This window comes from Apis florea, unplaced genomic scaffold, assembly GCF_048593485.1.
Source record: "Apis florea isolate Af1SG1 unplaced genomic scaffold, ASM4859348v1 contig_3802_pilon, whole genome shotgun sequence".
NCBI classification, from domain to species: domain Eukaryota; kingdom Metazoa; phylum Arthropoda; class Insecta; order Hymenoptera; family Apidae; genus Apis; species Apis florea.
Genome location: NW_028256863.1, coordinates 2,254,481 through 2,275,197, shown reverse-complemented (window position 1 = coordinate 2,275,197; position 20,717 = coordinate 2,254,481). Strand labels below are relative to the sequence as shown.

The following is a 20,717-nucleotide window of genomic DNA, read 5'->3' as shown; positions in this document are numbered from 1 at the left end:
TCCATATCTATTTATAAAAGATCCATAATTCAGATTAGTCTGCTTGAATGTTCTATTTAGTAAGAGAACCACGGTTCTCGAAGTGATGTGATGATTGTTATGTTTCTTTAAAGAATATGGCAAGATGGCGACATATTTGAAGCGAACGTCAAAATTGTTTAATACTTCTTTGACACGATCATCAGTAGATATTAATCTTAGAGATTTAATATGTCCAGTATGTCGAAGTATTCTAATTGAACCAGTAACATTGCCGTGCACACACAATCTTTGTTTAAAATGTTTAAAAGGTACATTCGAACACAATAGCTTGAGTTGTCCTCTGTGTAGAATACGAGTCGGTTCTTGGCTACGTACAGCAACGAAGACTGAAACATTAGTTAATAACAGTCTTTGGGAATTAATTCAAACTAAATTTTCTAAAGAAGTTGAAAACAAATATAACGGTGACGATAGAAGTGTCGATTTGGATGCTGGTAAGTTTCTAGTAAGACAAGATAAACAAATGTAACATAACCTCTTTAAGAAATCAAGTTGTATATTATAATTTTAATTCATATAAAAATATATAAAATATGCTTATATAAATACATATAATATTGATATTATAATAATTACATAATATATTATTAATATTATAATTATATAATTTTTAAATGAAAGCATAATGCATATATTTTGTTTTTTGTTACTTATATTTATTGATAATTAAGAAAATATTATTTGAATATTATTTAAATTTAAATTTGTATAAATATATAAACATAATAATATATAAAACAAATATAATATATAAATTATTTTTCTCGAACAGACTATACTGGTACTAATAAAATCCTTAGTGCAGCTGGAGAAATTCGACAGGAATATGAAGTGCAACTTCAAATGGCCGAAGAAGAAATACGATGTCAAAGGAAAGCTGAACAGATAGCCAGTGAAACTTTAATTCGTAAAATTCAGGAAGAGGAGCAACAACAAAAACTAGTTCAATTAACTCAAGATCAATTACTTGCTAAATCTTTAGTAAAGAAACAACTCGAAGATAAGCACAAAGAAGTATCTAAATATAAGAACTCTTTAAATGTATCTAATACTTTTCATAATTCAAAATTTAATGTTGCTACTATGACTGAAGTTAATTCATGTAAATTGCAACCTCATAGTTCAAAGTATGAAAAAGCATCTCTTTTAGAGTCTCAAGATAATTCTGGATTAAGAAGATCAAATATTGCATTAATTTCTAAAATTCGCGCAGAAAGATATGTATCTAATATAAAAAATAACATAGATTTGTCTAGTACATGTAATGATTCTACAAGTAAATTTTGCTGTCAAAAAACTATACCTGTATATAATACTATTTCAAGAACTTTAAAACATCAAACAGCAACTAAAATAATAGAACCTTGTATTTCAAAATGTTCCTTGGAACCAAGAACATCTATTTCAAAAATATATGGTACTCAAAGCAAAGAAGAGTTGCATGTACCAAATGATATTGTGAACAATAAAAAAAAAAGCTTAAGTGTAGAAGTTTGTGTATCTTCGGGAGATGATGATGAAAGAATGGGAAGTGCCGATAGTCACGATAGTCATGATAGCATTAATCAAGAAATTCATCATTTTAAACCTATTAAAGCTATGCCAAGAACACCATTAAAAATGTCTACAGGTTAAATCATATTTTTATTATACATACAACAAATTTCAAATGTTTTAAATAATTTGAACAATTATATTACAGATGGAAGACAAATAGATCCAAAATTAATTAGAGTTGTTCCTATACTTAAAAGAATATCTAATGTTATACCTAAACCTCCATCTCAAATTCATTTAAAACGAATTATTGGATGTTCTTGGAGTGCATTTCGAGGTAATTTTATACTTATATATATATATAATATAATTATAAAATCAGAAATTTTAGAAAATCATCAAAAACAAAAGCATAATTATATTTTTTATATTATAGGTAAAACTAAACAGAGCTTTAAAGAGAAAGATGTATATAAAGAAGACATTGAACAAATGCCATCAACATCTTGTAATCAATCGCAAATTATCGTTAACAAAACAACAAAATTTCAAACTCATGATAACATTCGTAAACTCGAATATATTTCGGATTTGTCATTTGATTCTAATAAGAATTATGCTAAGAATGTAAATATAATTAATGGTACTAAAATCAGTAAAAAATTAATGTTAGAAGAAAATAGAGACGTTAGAAAGGTACAAAAATCTTGGAAATCTCATATTAGGAATGGCATGGTATGTAAATCTAAACGACAAAAAACTTTATGGACTAAAAAAGATATTAAGATTGCAACAAATACAAAATACATGAGTGATATTGAAATGAAAAATGTAAGTTCTCCATCTACATTTTGCAATGAAAAATCTGAAATACAGGAAGAAGATGAAATAACAATGGAAAATATTGCAGAACGAATAAAGAAAAGAAAAATAAATACAGATAAAAAGAAATCTAATACAGTATCTTCTTCATATTCAGATTTAAAAATCACTAGAAGAGACACAAAGGAATTATGTAGAAAAGAGGAATTTGAATACAAGATGACAAATGATGTTCCTGTTATGATACAAAAAAGGAATAGAACTAAGTTTACAAAAACTGCCTTACCAAAATCAAAACAGCGAAGGGTACGTTTAGCAAAACAGTCTATTATAGAAAATTCTGGAAAAAGTGACACTTCTATAAGATTAAGCTGTCGGATTAGCAATTCAGGATTAAGAAAAACAACACGTAAGATAAAGCAAACTAACATTTCTATAAATAATGGAGCAGATATAATGTATGAAAATATGAATAGTAATAATTGTAATTCATCTGAATCTTGTATTGAAATGCAAGAACATATATCAAAAAATAATAATACTGAAACAAATACAATCATAGAAAAAAATGTTCTATCGGATGAAGAGATCATTAAAGAACAAGAACGAATGGAAAGATTAGTTATACAAGAAAAAGAAGATTTTGAATTAGCTCAAAGATTGCAAGCGAAATTTGATGAGATGGAAGGAATAGCTGGTCGAACCAGACGATCTAAAAAGGCAATTGAGAATGAAACGATTGAGTTAGACTTGTATAAAATCGATACCAGAAGAAATGTACAAAAAGCAATGAATTCGCATACTGCCAAGTCATCAATTATCAATCATACTATAAATACCGAGACTAAGAAACGTGGTAGACCTCCAAAACGTGTAAAATAATCTATGAGCATTGGTCGTTACGTCGGCAAACCGCGAACCTTCCAAATGGATGTTCCTATAAATTATAAAAAAAAGGTTTGAATTTCTCTTTTATATTGTACAATATTTTATCTATATTAATCAAATTATTTGCGTGGCTTGACATGCGTACCTGGATATATTAATGCGATAAGGAACAAAGAACAAAAAGTTTTAATGCATTTAGATATGTTCAATAAATATGTGCATATGTTTTATAACATATTTTACTTTCATTTAATGTTAAAAATTGAAAAATTATAATTTAAATAAGATGAAAATTTTTTTGAAATTCTTTTCAAAGCAAAAAAAGAATTTTCAAGCTTTTATTCTTTGTTCTTTTTTAAATTGTACAATAATAGGAAACAAATTTGACTGATTCAAAAAATACACATTTTGAGATTAAAATTATAGCTTTAAAAAAAATTATTCTCTTTAGAATCAATACATATAAAATAAACATTAGCATCATATTTTTTAATAAGATAGGATTATTCATTTTATAAAAAATAAAATAATTATTGCAATTTAGTGTCATATTTGAAACATTATTATCTCTTACATAAAAACAGGAGAAAGTAGCTGTAATATAAATTTTCATTATTGAACAAAATTTCATTATTGAACACATTTAATATATTTCATATATCATTTTTTTGTGTCTCAATTTTTTTATATATCATCATTAATAATGATAACTAAAAATATATATTTTGAAAATAATTGTTAATGAATTATAAATATTCCAATCTTAAAATTTTTTAATTTTTTCGATTGCTTTTCGATTTTCAAATTACACAAATAGATATTTTTTTATAAATTTTTCAATAAAAAAAAATTGATTTTATATATTTGAGAATCACATAATAAATATTACACATACACGCATGCACGCATCACACACACACACACACACCACACACACACACACACACAAAGTATTTTGTTAAACGTACTTACTTAACGACATTTCATACATTTCTCTTTTTATTCCTTTCATTGTTTTTTGTTTATAATATTTTTCCATATTTTTCATTGTCTTTTTCTCTTTTTATCATGATGATATCATATGTGTGTGTGTGTGTATGTGTGTATATGTTAAAAATTGGATAATTGCACTGAATCAGTAACTTTTTGCTATTCAACCTTATCACAAAAAATTCTCTTTGATCTCGAAACAAATGATATATTTAATTATAATCCTTTTTTTTTTTACTCACTTTTGTACATTTAATAACATATAAAAAAAAATCTAAAATCAAATCACATTCGAATTAAAAATCGATTGCATTATTCTATCCCGGTTTTAATTTTTGAGCATCTTATCCAATTTTTATTGTGTAAGAATTTATAATGATCATAAATCTTTGGTCAAAAGTGTCACTATTACTGAATTTTATACATTAGATATATAAAAAAAAAAAGGAAATATTGTAGCCATAAATTATATAAATTGATTCAAAAACTTTGAACATAATATATTATTGTCTATTAATTGTTATTTAGATTTTTTTTCGTTTATAGATATGAACAAATTAATAACATTGACGGAAATTATTTTTGATGAATAACATATGGAAATAAAAATGGATATAAGAAATAGATGAAAAATATATAAAGAGAATTGAAAAACAATTTTGTAAATGCATATGTTATTAAGTGCTTCAATACTAGTTATATGGCGTCATAATTTGTTGTTACACAACAATAGGGTAATATGCGCCAAACTTTACACCTCATTAAATTTATTTCATACTCCGTCAATAGTGATAGTCTTTCACTTTTATATACATAATTAAATATCGTATATACTTTAATAGTATACGATTTTGGAAAAAATTGAATTGAGATTGTTCTGAATACGATTCATTGGGCAATCAAACTAAAAATACGCATTGATAGAATTTCAAAATAAAAGATGTATGGGATAAACTAAATAAAATATAAGATTTATGAATGTAGAAAGAAAATATTTACATATAGGTTAAATATAAATAATATTGTCAAATAATATGTATCAATAAATAAGATATAGTATGTATAGCCTCGATCCAAAAATAAACGGATAGAATAATTAAACAGAAAAATTAACAAAAGAATGAATAGCAGAATAATATAATGACGGTGAGCGATATGGATTTTTAAAGTCATTTTTATATGCATCGCATGCGGATACAAATAATGTATCGAAAGTACGGAAAGGAAGCAATTATCGAGTACTTCAATGTACTATTCTTCCTGATACCTTTTATGTATCAATACGAATAAACAAATGTAATTATTCTAAATAGCATTTCTCCTTATACTTACACTTGTGAATAATTTTTTAAATACCTTAATTAAAATGTTATGTTCACGCACAGTTTAAATATTATTAATTTTGTAATATTACATTTAAATTAAATGAAACGGAAACAAAATTGAAATTTACAACTAAATAAATAGAAGAATATTTGTTCGTAGTAATTGATATGATTGATGTATCATTATTGAATCAGTTGCGTTGCATTACATCATCGATCTATAATAATATGTATTTAAAAAAATGCATATGCGCATGGTATAACAATTCGGTCAAGGTTATTTTACAGGTAAATATCCTAAGAATATATTTATATAATGAATTTTCATAAACATTCTTTTCTCTAGACTAGAAAGAAAAAAAATGTAAGGTTTTCGAATATTTTTCGTAAAATCAAAATGATTCGTGATAAATATATATATATAGGTTAAAATAAGAATTTTCGATCTTATTTAATTTTTGTTTTTTACTTAAAATAATCAATCATTTTCATGTTAAATCAGAAAATAATAGTCAATAGCAAATAATAATGATTATAAATTTTTTTGATAGTTCATTACATCAATTATAAATACATATATATGATAATAATAAAATTGTGTGCATTCTCTGAGAAATATTTCAGTAAGTAAAATTGATTAAGTAATATTATAAAACATAATGTATTTAATCAAAATGCGATAGAATGAATCAGAGGTAGAATGTGAATGTACAGGTAAAAAAGAAAAGAAATAATAAGATAAAAGGAAATAGATAATGATATATGTATAGAAGAAGCGTATAAAACCACGACGGGTGCAACGTGACCGAGAAACCACGTGATTGAATTAGCCAATTGCAAGGTACGCGGGTACATTGTCACGTTGCATTCGGCGTGGCTCACATTCCCCTTGCTCTTACAGCCTATCTCTCCTGCTCTATGTCTGCTGAACAAGTTGTATGCTGGCATATGCGAGCAATACTGCTGTTTCTTGTATTTCGCGTCAATATTCATTCGTTACAAATTCGCGTGCATTATTATATTATTCGATCTCTGTAATCTTTACACGATCATTTAATTATTGGAAAATATAAAACATTGAACCGAGTGTGTATGTTGCTACTTCAAGTTGCGATTAGATGAGTGCATCGAATAAGAAACAACGATATTCGGATATATTGCAATGTCCATACATGCTCACAATTGTAAGTACATATATTTTTTTCATTTTTTTGTTTTTTCCGTAATATTCTTTATTCTATGCTAATTTTGAATTTAACATAATTTCACATTTCTATTAGTGTCAATAAATTATATTTTTTGCCTTTATTTTGGATCATCCTAAACTGTTTTTCATCAATTGTCAGATCGATAATTCTGTCTATAAATGCAGTAATTATTTTATGATGTAATAATTTCATTTTCTTCTATAAAAAAATGTTATGATGTAATATTAATAATGATAAGAAAAAAATGATTATTCGCATAAAATTTTTTGTGCAGAATGATGACTTGTTAAAAATAAATAATATTTAAATAAATTTTAATAAGTTCGTGCTATTTTTTTATATCCAGAAGATTTTTTTTTGTATTAATTTAAAAATCAATTTTACATATGTATATATATTATACATACATTGTCTATACACAGCATGTGTATTTTAACTCGGTTGTCTATTTATTTTTTTATTTTTATTTTATATTTAAATTTAATATATTGCTATCATTTAATAAAAAGTTTTCTTGAATAAATTGCTTAATATTAGAAGAAAAAATATCGAAAAATATCGAAAAACAATTGTCATTGATATAAGATAAAATGTGATGTTTTCTGTTTTATCGACGACGAACGTTTTTTAGATATATAAATTTGTAATTATATTAAAATTTATTAAAAAAAATTGCCAATTGCCAATATCTTTTTTTCATATTATATTATTGTTCATATTATATATTATTTAATCTCATAATACGATACAATTATTTGGTATATTTTAATGATTCTTTTATATTTTCAAACATATAAATTGCAAAATGATTATTGATATTATTTAATCGATTTTAATTATATAAAAAATTTCTAAAGGATTTTATACAACAAGTTTATAAAATTATATAGATTTTTAAAAATAATTTGAAATGTACTTATAAGTTTGTAATTTTAAAGTTAGAATTCAATAGTTTTAGTAGTAGACATATTATTATTGCTGATGCTGTTGGTTCTTATCGCAGTAAATCGAATTGGAGACCTATCGTTGGAGACGTGCACCTTGACATTTCATACATCAAATAAATGATACCGATAATTGATTGACTATTGAAATCACTTTTAAAAGAAATAGAGAAAAAGTGATAAAGAAGCTGTTCATGAAATTTTATGTTCCAAGAAACAGGTATTGTAATAACATAATTATATAATAAATGTCTATATTCGGGCATGAGCGGGAATGAATGCTAGTTACGTGAATCAATTTGAAATTAATTTATAGTTAGTTAAATTGAACAAAGATAAAAATTTTAATGTCACATTGCATATTATGTCATTGATAAATATTATTTCATTTTTTTTATTATAAAAGAAATAAATGAGAGGATATATATATGTAAATTGTTAGATAAATAAAATAAATAAAAATAACAGTTGATAATAATTATAGACATGGTGCAATAATTTCAAAATCTTTATAAATTTTTCAACTTTTTTTTATAATTTTTTAAACCCATAAATAATCCATTCATATTTTCATATGTGTTAATTATTTTCTTTTGATGAAAGCATTTAAAAAGAAAATTAATATATATGGACAGAGGAATTATGTTCGTGTAAAATTTTGCAAATGTAAGCATAAAGTAGTAACGTAAACACGATAAATTGAACTATTATTATCAATTTCCTTTTTATATAGTATATATTATTAAATATACATATATTTATATTCTCACATCTTATGGAATAGAAAGAGTGTGCAGTAGAATCAATTATGAAATGTCATACATTAGCTATTATGTACAGTAGAAGTATTGAAGATGTATCAGCCATCGAAATTATAATATACAATTGCGAGACTCATATACTTACATATGTGGATATACATATATCAGAACATCGACTTGTCGTTTTTTTTTTTCCATTTCTTTTGTCTTTGAAAATATATTTATGCGAGACTTAAATCAAATTAAATCAAATTGATTAATCTTTCTGTTGCACACTCACAAATTATTTCATACATATACTCATATAAATGATTATACGTTTATGAAAATAAAAAAATTAAATCTTTTTCAAAAATATTTTCCAGTATATATTTCGACATTGAGCTTCTCTTCGTTCTTCGCCTCCTTATCTTGCTCTGTTTAGAGAATTTATATTTGATGTGGGAAATTATTGACACTTAAAGAAAAATAAAAAATTTTAGAAATGTAGTTCAAAAGAGAGAAGAGCGAGAAAAAAAATAGGAAAATGATGAAATTATCGGAATCGTTACGAAGAAGATATATAATCATGTGCAATATCTATGAAGGACAGATGATCTTTGAGAGATACGAATTTTTTTTTTTCATAAACAGAAAAAAGTTTTAGTGGAGTGAATAATAAATCGATCATCCGGGATTCCAATTTTAATGACTCAAACAATGATCTTTTGCATGGTATGATCGATTTGATGATTAAAAAGTTTCAAAGAAAGACGTATCCCTCGAATTATATTTCTTTTGGGAAAGAAACAACGGAAGAAAAGCGGAAAGAGAAAGAAAGAAAAGAATAAAAGTGATAAAGAGATAAAGAAGACGTGTTATATGTATATATATAATGTGTGTGTGCGTGTGAAACAGTGATAAAATAGAGAAAAAGAAAAACATTTTTGTCGTTTAAAAACTTATTGCTAGTATAGTTGAATATGTTATATTGAAAAAAAAGAGTCAAGGAAGAATCAGAAGAAAAGGAAAACGAGATTCAAGGGATATAAGACAAAAAAAAGAAAAATGACAGGTAGTCGTAATAACGAAATAAATCCAAAAGAGGGATTGTATGATGAAGGTGGAAAACATACGGTTCATTGGTTTCGCAAAGGTCTCAGACTTCACGATAATCCTTCGTTGAGGGAAGGTCTTGCTGGAGCCTCCACCTTTCGTTGCGTATTTGTTTTGGATCCGTGGTTCGCTGGAAGTACTAACATTGGTATCAATAAGTGGAGGTGAGTACATGAAAGTAAACAAATTTCTTTCGATTAATAACGATTAAGAAATAAGGAAATATTTCGAAAATGTTTTTCAATTCGATTTGTCAACAGATTTTTACTACAATGTTTGGAAGATCTTGATTGTTCATTGAGAAAACTAAACTCTAGGCTATTTGTGATACGAGGACAGCCGGCAGATGCTCTGCCGAAATTGTTTAAAGAATGGGGTACTACAAATCTGACTTTTGAAGAGGATCCAGAGCCATTCGGACGTGTCCGAGATCATAATATCTCGGCACTTTGTAAAGAGCTTGGTATTTCGGTAGTTCAAAAGGTCTCACATACTCTTTATAAATTGGATGAGTGAGTTTAAATGCTTTTCTTTGATCATCGTTCAATTTTAGAATTTGTTTTTCTTCTTAATTATAATATAATAATATAATTAATAATATTAATATTTATTATTAATGGACATGAGTATTTCTTTATCTTTTTAGAAAATACATTTAATTTTTTTTTTTTTTAATTTCATTGCAAAATTATTATCTATGTTAACTATTATGTTATCAATATTTTATTGCAATTCTTGTACTATTTAATTTACACATTAAGAGTTATGTCTTATTGTTTCAGAATTATTGAGAGAAATGGTGACAAATCTCCGTTAACTTATCATCAATTTCAAACCGTCGTTGCCAGTATGGATCCTCCGGAACCACCAGTGCCAACAGTTACTTCTGCTTGCGTAGGTTCGGCATATACTCCTTTAAAAGAAGATCATGACGATCATTATGGTGTACCGACGCTCGAAGAACTTGGTAAATCTATGCATTTATTTCTCATGTAAGAACGAAAACAAAAGACATATAGAGGAAAAAAGAGAAATGATACAATAAAGGAATATATTCTAATAATTGATAGGCTTCGACACAGAAGGTCTCCTTCCACCTGTGTGGGTCGGAGGTGAAAGTGAAGCTCTGGCACGATTGGAACGGCATCTAGAGAGAAAAGCATGGGTGGCCAGTTTCGGAAGGCCAAAAATGACTCCGCAATCATTATTGCCTAGTCAAACCGGTCTTTCACCTTATTTACGATTCGGATGTTTGAGCACCCGATTATTTTATTATCAACTCACTGATCTCTATAAGAAAGTATGATAATATTTTTTTATTTAAAACGATATGAATTGCAATATGCATGTTTGTGTGTATAGATAAAGAAAAAAGAGACGATATTATTAATTTATCTACTTGATTAAAATATTATAAAAGTTTGATTTACATTTTATGTTTTGACGATTTTTAGATAAAGAAAGCTGTACCGCCGCTTTCATTGCATGGGCAACTTTTATGGCGTGAATTTTTTTACTGCGCCGCAACGAAAAATCCAAATTTTGATCGCATGCAAGGTAATCCAATTTGCGTGCAAATTCCTTGGGATAAAAACGTTGAGGCACTCGCTAAATGGGCAAACGTGAGTGAATTCGAAATATTTTTATGTTTTGTAAATAGTAGAAATCGTGAATTTGAACGTATATTAAAATATATATATATATATATGCACGGATACATATAATACATATTAAGAATTTATGTTGATTATAAATTCATATTATTTTATAATTTTATAATTCTAAAAAAAACTGAATATAGATGGCTGTAAAAATTTTATAAAATTTAATGTATTTATTTTATTTATCTATGTTATTTGCTTTTTTATATTATTTTTTTCTATTATCATATATATTAGAATTTAAATTTATTTTAATCATTTTTTAAATCTTTGTTTATTTGTTTTTATGCTTATTTATTTAAACAATTTTAATATAAAAATACATAAATATATACATCATATAAAACTTGAAAACTATAAAGTAAAATAGTGTACAAAATATATACTCAATAAAACAAAAATATATACAAGATATATTTATAAATAACATAATTTGATATAATATATATAAAATACATTTTACTTATAAATTAGACAAAAAAAGCAAATAAAAAATTTATGTATCTGTGGCGTCATCTCGTGTTTGGATCGTGAAAGCTCCAATTCATTATTAGTGTAGCAGAATATGCAAGAAGGTATTCGTGACGTCATAAAAAAAGAAGCAATATTGTGCGAGAAGGATAGAAAAGACATTCACTAACTTTGATTATGCGGCTCCTAATATTTGCTTCATATATAAAATGCTACATTAAAAGTTAATTAATTATTACTTTTTTATTATAAATTTCTATTTAATTTTAAGATTTATATCTTAAAGCTAAAACTTCATACGAGTTTCTCATGTCAATTTTAACATGAAATTTTTTTCAAATAATTATTTATTAACAATTAATATATTATATGCTGATTGACATGACCGAGTATATTTTTGCAGTATATTTTTCATTAATTGTTTTTTATTATTATATTTTTTTTAAAATACGAATATATACATATGAAATGTTACTTCTTTTTCTATTTTCATGTATAAATTTTATTCATAATTTTATTATTGTTTAAATAAATAAATTGATTGTTTATTATTTGATTGTAAATTGATATTTTGTATTCTCTATGATAATCGTTAATAGATAATTAATTGAAACAAATTTCCTATTAAAATTGATACGAAAAACTTGTTTGAAGTTCTAGCTTTAAAATGCGAGCTCAAATATATAGAAATTTTGAGTAGAAAATGAGTAATTAATAAATTTTCCTTGTAATGTCCTTAAAGTGATGGGAAATGCTTTGTCTTTCTCATAATGTTCTCTTTATCTAATGTTATCTTTGTGACATCACGAATACCTCCTTGTACATTCTGCTTTGCTAGTAATAAATCGAAGTTTTCATGATCCAAACATGAGATGGCACCACAAATATATAAACTTTTTATTTGCTTTCTTTGTCTAATTTATAGGCAAAATTTACTTTATAGAAAAAAAAGAAAAAACGTTTATAAATAGAAAAAAAAGAAAAAAAGAAATAACAATTTTATGTTTAGAAATAATTGTTTAAGAAATATAATAAATGAATGTACATAAATGCTTCGAAAAAAGAAATTCATTCAAAAGTATCGAGAAAATTTTCATTTCATGAAAAAAAAAAAATAGAAATATAAAAAGATATCTATACATAAAAATAAAAAAATATATTATGATATATAAAAATATGTATATATACGTTGAGAAATGTATATAATATTTATAATTTAATTTTAATAGGAATATATAGATATTACATGCTAAAAATTATAAATTGAAATTCGGTTTCATTTATTAAATATATATATATATATATAGATATGTATAAAATAGAGACCTCTAATAAATAAATAATTTATGGAGCGTGTTTGATCTTTCATAAGAAAGAAAAAATTAAAAGATTATTTTTCAAAAAATAGGGTCAAACAGGATTCCCCTGGATCGATGCAATAATGACTCAACTAAGAGAAGAAGGTTGGATACATCATTTGGCTAGACACGCAGTCGCTTGTTTCTTAACCAGAGGTGACCTTTGGATCTCTTGGGAAGAAGGAATGAAGGTAAAATGTCGTTTGTTATTACTGGCATTTATTAACATATTAGAAAAGGTTAACGAACTTTTCGAGATATTGCATTGTCTATTATGAAATTATTTCTGCTAGTCACATTTCCTATTCACATTTGTTGCATTCATTTGTAAAAGTATATATATCTTCTTGAATCTTTTCCAAGGTATTTGATGAGCTGTTACTAGATGCTGACTGGTCAGTAAACGCAGGAATGTGGATGTGGTTGTCGTGCAGCTCTTTCTTTCAACAATTTTTTCACTGCTATTGTCCAGTAAGATTTGGCAGGAAAGCCGATCCGAATGGTGATTACATTAGGTAACTTTGATTCTTATATGAATTCTTGTACGAAAATGCATTTATTTAAATATTATATGATATTTGAACAATAGTAAAGAGTTTTTTAATGATTTCAATAATTTTTGATTTTTTTTCTTTTGTATTCTATTTTGATACAGACGATATTTGCCAGTTTTAAAAAATTTTCCCACGAGATATATTCACGAACCATGGAATGCACCACTTAACGTACAACGTGCAGCTAAATGTATCATTGGCAAAGATTATTCATTACCGATGGTGAACCATAGCAAAAGTTCTAGAATTAATATTGAAAGAATGAAACAAGTTTATCAACAATTAAATAAATATCGTGGAAATGGTAAGTTCTTAATTAAATTTTAAATGGAATTTGAACGCTTAATATGATAAATTCTCAAATAATAAATATTATTCTTATCATTCTTATTGTAGGAGTCTCTCTTAAAGGAGAAACTGTTGGTGAGTAATATTTTCTCTCTTTTTCTTATACTTTTCATTTTTTTAAATAAATTTACGATAGCCAGCATACGTAACAAGCAGCTTTTCGGCAAGGTTTACTGAATGCACTACCACCTCCGTCAATGAAAGAAATTGAGGAAGAAAAAAAGAAAACCAAACAATCTTTGTCATCATCAGAGAATCAATCAAAAATGGAAATTCTTCCTAAGACGACGCAACAACAACACCATCATCAATAATGATGGTTAATACCGATGATACGGAAATAACAATACGTTGATCCGAAAAAATGAAATTTCAATTATTATTTCTTATTTTTATTTAATTCATACTTATTTATTTATCTTCATCGACATTCAAATTTTGATCATTATGCTTCACTATAGTCATTTTAATTCTATTAAATTATTTGAAGAGCGATTTTCAATGAGATCGCTGTCATCGGTTTATTTAAATAATTACTTATATTTAAAAAAAAATACTGAAAATAATATTGAAAATATTAAAAATAAAATGATCACTTTGAAACAATATGATAATGATGCTAATTTTAAAATTTTGTTGTATATAATACATCTGTGTATATATCATAAATAGAAATTTTTCATGCAAATTTATCTAATAATTATTTCTTAACATTCTTCCAGATATTAATCTTTAATACTTATCATAAACGCGCGTATATATGTGTATATGTATGTATATAAATGTATATCAGTTAAAGAAGAATTAAAAATAACGATTTTCTACTTACCCCAATTTTATTGATATCTATTACAATAGAAAAAGGTGAAAAAAAAGATCTCAGTTAATTGTAAACTATGTAAAAAATAAAATTGACAATCAACTAATGAAATGAACAATTTGTTATAGAATATGGACAAATATTATTATAAACATCAACAGTTTACTCATTTCAAATATTTATCCTTTTTTTTTTTTTTTTCTTTTTCTTATCTAATAAGAATAAGTGTTAAAAGAAAATCCAACTGATTGTAAATTACGAAAACAACTCGATGAAGCATCTAATTGACATATTTTCTTGATCGTATATATTTATGTGTACGATCATTCTTATGGCGTCATGTCAGAAATAATTTACATTCCTGGGATCATTTTTTTATTTTTTCATGTCAACAAATGATATATTTTTAGTGCCTATAGTACTTATAGTTTTACAGTACATTTCTCGTTAGATTTAAACAATTACAAATGAACATCCTCCAACACTCAAAGACGGAACCTAATGTTTCTTTTTTTTTGCAAACTACCTTTCTCTCTGTTGTTCGCACGCCCATACACACGCATATACATACCACGCACACGGTTTTCTCTCACTTTCACTCATATTTACTATTCCTTTTTCTTTTTTCCCCCTCTTTCTCTCCATTTTTCCCTTATTCACGCGTTTGCTTTTAAATTATAGATTCTTATTCTTCCTTGTTTCACGTTTTTTGGTATATGTTTTATAAACGCTTATGGTATATCTCATGGTATATTATCCATGCAACGTAATAAAAAATTCGCGAATTTTTACGATCACGTTTATAATGTCTCCAAAATGCGTGGCTTTGTCAATTGGCGCTTATTATTATTATTATATTCGGCCTTTTCAAGATAAAATGTTTTATTTCGTAAATGAAACGATAGATAGATAGAATTTTATTCGATAGAATAGAAGCATTAGGAAATCAGAAGAAAAAATTAGATTTCATCGAGAATTATCGACAAAATTAATGATTGCTTCAATTATATCGGTGAATTGATGTATCGATAGTTTTTCGATTTACAAAATGATCACAACGGTTTGAAAAAATATTGCCCATGTTGAGGAAATGACACGTGTTTACGCGCACGTGTGTATTATGTGTAAGGTCACGTGTATAAGGAAACTATGTACAGTAGTAAACTTTAGAAATTAGATTAGATCGATTATTTAATTAATTAATAAATATGATAGAGTAATTATAATCTTATGGGATAAATATTCGTGAAAGCATCAAATCTTGATGATTAAGTTCATGATTCATAAGAAACCAAATTTTCGATAATTAAGTGCTTCGAATATAATAGTATACAATATAACTATATGAATATGCATTAAAAACAACAATTGCAATGAAATGATCAAATAATTTTTGCCGAATTGTTTCCATCTTTTGTTTCTATTTCCATAAAATGTTAAAATTTTATAAATTTGTTTTATTTTCGCAACGCATTTTGAAGAAACACATGCCCGATCGAATATACATATATACGTCCATGCACGCACGCTCGTTCTCGCTTGCAATTAACTCGATTCTTTTTTTTTATTTCTTCTTTCATTTCGAAGATACATTCAATCTTTATCATAGTTGAATTTCAATGATGCTTCCTTTTCTTTTTTCTTTCAATTTTTTTTTTTATTTTCTTACACATGCATTCTATTACACACATGCACATTCACACATATGCATGCATTCTCTCTCTCTCTCTCTCTCTCTCTCTCACTCTTATTCTCATTCTTTCTTTCTCTCAATTTCTCGAATTTTTATTCTTTTTCACTTTTATTTATTAATCACCCTTCCATTCGTTTAACTCGGCTTGATTTGCGTACAATGTACGCGTTATTGAATTAAACTTCGATAATTATTTTTCGGAATTAAAGGTAATCCACTTTTCGGTACAATTAGTGCGGTTAACTAATCTATACTATTAACTATGTTCACAATGATCGCTACAATTTACTCATAGTTCATAGTATAAATGTCGACAGCTTACGATACGTACACTACGCTAACATCGGATTCAAAGTGGTAGTTTCGAGTGCGACGCGTTATCGGAAATCTCATTTTCTTCGATCGAACATGTCCGTTCAACGATTCTCTCCTCTGGCATCGCTCGTCGATCGATACACGATCGGTAAGTACGCGTCCTGTTTTCCTCTCTTTCCTTTCAATTGGTTTCATTTTGTTTTTTTTTTTCTTTTTTTTTTTCGTAAGGCAAGAGCAGAAAACAAAATCAAAGATAAAGATAAAAAATTTCGTGAGTACCGATACTCTCTTAATACAAGCGACGCGTTCCTCCCCTTCTTTTCTTTTCTTTTTTTCCACTCTTTCTTCACTTTTCTCCTTCTTCCCCAGCTCCCTATCTCTCCCCTTTTTTTCCGTCTTTTCGTGTTTTTTTTTTTTTCGTATCTTCTCCTTTCATTCATATGCGACAAGCGACGTTTAATAATCCTACGTAAAACTATGCGTTAATACGCCTATTTAATTGCGGGCACGAGGGGTTAAGTATATATTTACGTTACGCGCTTAAATACAATTGCTAATTAGTTTTACAATACGTTCAACATTTTTTGTCCTCCTGATTTCACTAAGTACCGTTATCTTTTTTCTTTTTTTTTTTTGTTAACAACAACAGACTTACTTAACTCTAATTATGTTTCTGGTTTGTTACTTTCTAAGGCCTTGTTTCTAGCACAAATCCTGCTGTCGCTAAGGCAGTGGCTCTTTAAACTTTCTCTCTCTCTCTCTCTCTCTCTCTTTCATTCTCTCTCATTCTCTTTCTCATTTCTTTCTTTCTCTCTCTCTCTCCACTTATCCATTCATTCTTCCATGCATGCATTTACACTGGTATACACACGTGCTTGATCTTTTTTTTTTTTTTTCTTTATCTATATAATTCGTTCGTTACGCGATGAATCGTGACAGACTTCCGGTCGATCGAAGGACGCGCGAACAATCGAGTTTCTTAAAGAAACGCCATGCTGAACGACCGAAAAAACTTGAGGCCGGATTTTTTTTGTTTTTTTTTTCTCCGTGATTTTGATCCGTGAAAAATGTGGATTGTGGATCGCTTACATTTAACCTTCCCGGCTTCGAAACGCAATCTTTCGAATTCACATCTTTGCGTTAAGAAAGCAGAAGAGAGTGGGCGAGCGAACGAGCGAGCGAACGAGCGAGCGAGCGAGCGAGCGAGAGAGAGAGCGAGAAAGAGAGAGAGAGACGAGACGAAGAGAAAACGAAACACTCTTAAAATTTTTAACGATAAAAATTATCTATTCCTCGCGATTAATAAAGAATAATTCTATTTAATATAATTCTATTTGACATATCGAAATTCTAAACATATTTCTAACTCAAGTAATTGTTATTATTACTCTCTTATTTTTTTCTGACTCGGAGGATGGTATTTCATGCGGCACACGTTGAAAAATAAAGAAGAAGAAGAAGAAGAAGAAGAAAGAAAAAAATTCAGGGCTCGTGTCAATTTTTCTTTTTTTTTTTTTCATCGACAATGGTAGATATAAGTCTTGAGAGGCAATAATCGAAATAACGGGAGGACGTAGCCAGTTACGACACCAGCACAATTACACTACGTAGGTATCGGCATCGACGTCGACGTAGCTGCCCTGTTTTATGCGAGAGCTCTACGTCGGCCGAGATCAATACGTAGTCTGTGGTCCTCCTGCCTCTCTCCCACCGCTACGCACACATTGTATGCACGTACACGCACACGTGCACACCCCTATCGACATTTCAACCTCTCCCTCCCTCCCTTCGCTCACCATATAACGTGTCATTCTCTTTCTCTCACCGCGATTTTATATCGCCACCACTCTTCTCTCACTCTTCCACATTTCTCTCACTTTTTCATTCACTTGGCTAGTCCCACCGAAACTCGAGCTACCGTTCAAACTTATTCTTTCTTCTTTTTTTTTTTTTTTTTTTTTTTCGAACTTCCATCGGATAGCCAGCTTTCATCCATCCCGTGTTTCCTTTTCCTCGTGTCTTTATTTCTCCCTTCCCCCCCCCCCCTCCTCCCTCCCTCCCTCTCTCTCTCTTTCTCTATACGATTTTTATTATTACAGCATTACAGCAGATTTTGGAGGGTCGACACGTATAACGTGCGATTTTTTTTTTTTTTTTTTTTTTTTTGGGAGAGCGAAAGAAAAGAGAAGCAACTCTGTAAATGATTATATACTATATCCTAGTAAGACTAACGAGTTTAAGGTATTGTCTAAATGCTTCATCAACGATTGACGATTGGATGGATATTCTTAACTTCCTCTTGACATCGATGCACTACTATTATATCTATGTACGTAATAGCCGCATTGTTTTTCATCTTTTCAACTCGTTCCTCTGTTTATCGCGCGATAATAATAAGAAACGTATAAAACGGAAAAAAAGGGAAAAAAATGGCGCTCGATATATTATCTTTTCAAGAAGAAGCGGAAAAAAGCGTTAGAAAATGCGTAACTATAAAAACTTTATTACAATTGGAGAGGGAATGGAAGATTATTATAGCAGATTAAAGTTGAGAACGTTGGAGGGGGGAGAAGCGAAATCCCGTATTTTGTGCGTTTTTTTTTTTTTTTTTTTTTTGGGAAGAGGAGATTTCTTAATTTTCTTTTCGCACGATGCACGAATCACACATATCTACACAGGTAGATGTGTTATTATCGTATCGCGTTGTTGGTTTTCTCACGAAAGAAAACGAGAAGAAGGAGAGGAAGAGGAGGTGAAGAAGATTAATTTCCAGCAACAATCGTGAAAAAGTAGAGAGGGGATCAAAAGGGTTGGATCAAGTGCAGACTTTTTAATTTTTTTTTTTTAACGATATTATCTTGTTTTAATCCCATTCCATACTCTATATCATTTTTTCTCTGCGTAATGTGAAAATAATATTCCTGTTGATAAACATTCGTGTTGTTTCGTTCAGTTGTTGTTGTTGTTGTTGGAAATTAATTTTCGTTTCAAAAGGGAGAGAGGAAGAAATTCGACGGACAAATCGAGGAATGCTCTTTGCTTAAACGGATTCTCATCGCCTATTTTTTTTTCTAGAAAAATACCGTATGAAATATCACGTGTTAGGTGTTAAACAACACGTTACGACCGTTGTTGAAAATTTCGCGAAAAATGATTAATGATTCGCCGGGATGACGAGTGTCATCAATCGATTCGCGTTAGAAAGAATTGGAAACGAGAACATGCGCAAGATCGCCTTCTTTTCAAATAGGAATAGCGAAAAAAAAAAAAAAAAAGAAGGGAGAAGATGGACAATAGAGAAAGATCGCTATCGTAGAGAAGAGAGTTTCGAGGATCGATTGGAACGTAGACGCGACCATTTGAAGACGCGTCTCTGAGAAGGCTCCTTAGAAACGAGAGTACTCGAAACAATGTCTGAAAACGCAGCTTCGATTTGATCAGTGATCAACCGTATAACGCGTTTCTTGCGAAAAAGATTTTTTGCACACTTTTGCCACGCCATTGCTTTTTCATTGCTTGCCACCGCTTAGTTTAAAAATTATATTATTCGCGATTAACAGTGCGAAAATACCCTTTAATACTCCGCTTAGTACTCGTTTTTTCTCTTTTTTTTTTTTTTTTTTTTTTGTTTTTTGCCCCTTTCGTTAAATGGTCCAAGAACATTGCTTATCATTTTCTAAATGAGAGAACGAACGAACGAACGAACGAGTGATACGCGATCCACGAGAACGATAAATTTTCGAGAGAGAAAAAGGAAAGGAGTTTTCTAACGTTTGATACGAATGAATTTTATCGTTCCTCGGAGATACTCGGGAAGCGTGTCGATAGAGAGAAGAAATCGAGCGGAAGTTGGGGAGACACGATCGACAAGAAAAATGAGAGCAGTTCGACCGATATAGAAAGAAGAAGAGATAATAATGGGAAA

General features: G+C 28.3%; 2 protein-coding genes across 7 annotated transcripts; both read left to right on the top strand.

Moving 5' to 3' along the window:
* The first annotated feature begins 112 nt into the window (after nucleotides 1–112).
* LOC100871414 (uncharacterized) lies at nucleotides 113–5,549 on the top strand. 2 transcript variants are annotated; one of them, XR_142792.4, is made up of 5 exons: nucleotides 113–476; nucleotides 815–1,672; nucleotides 1,745–1,876; nucleotides 1,976–3,318; nucleotides 4,786–5,549. XR_142792.4 is itself a non-coding variant. In XM_012485319.3 (4 exons), exons 1-4 carry the CDS (start codon nucleotides 125–127, stop codon nucleotides 3,241–3,243), a joined length of 2,610 nt encoding a protein of 869 aa, XP_012340773.2. In that variant the 5' UTR covers nucleotides 113–124; the 3' UTR covers nucleotides 3,244–3,984. The 2 variants fall into 2 exon arrangements, 1 of the variants encoding a protein (XP_012340773.2); XM_012485319.3 differs by lacking the exon at nucleotides 4,786–5,549 and having other exon boundaries at nucleotides 1,976–3,984.
* A 245-nt stretch (nucleotides 5,550–5,794) lies between these two features.
* phr6-4 ((6-4)-photolyase) lies at nucleotides 5,795–14,652 on the top strand. 5 transcript variants are annotated; one of them, XM_031915861.2, is made up of 12 exons: nucleotides 6,412–6,748; nucleotides 7,776–7,936; nucleotides 8,843–9,736; nucleotides 9,833–10,084; nucleotides 10,355–10,539; nucleotides 10,643–10,872; nucleotides 11,027–11,194; nucleotides 13,113–13,253; nucleotides 13,426–13,577; nucleotides 13,718–13,920; nucleotides 14,013–14,039; nucleotides 14,133–14,652. In XM_031915861.2, the coding sequence occupies exons 3-12, from the start codon at nucleotides 9,525–9,527 to the stop codon at nucleotides 14,276–14,278; spliced, it is 1,716 nt and encodes a 571-aa protein (XP_031771721.1). In that variant the 5' UTR covers nucleotides 6,412–6,748; nucleotides 7,776–7,936; nucleotides 8,843–9,524; the 3' UTR covers nucleotides 14,279–14,652. The 5 variants fall into 5 exon arrangements, with proteins under 5 accessions (XP_012340625.1, XP_031771721.1, XP_086772553.1 ...); XM_086916427.1 differs by having other exon boundaries at nucleotides 14,121–14,652; XM_086916428.1 differs by having other exon boundaries at nucleotides 14,105–14,652.
* Nucleotides 14,653–20,717: the final 6,065 nt, after the last annotated feature.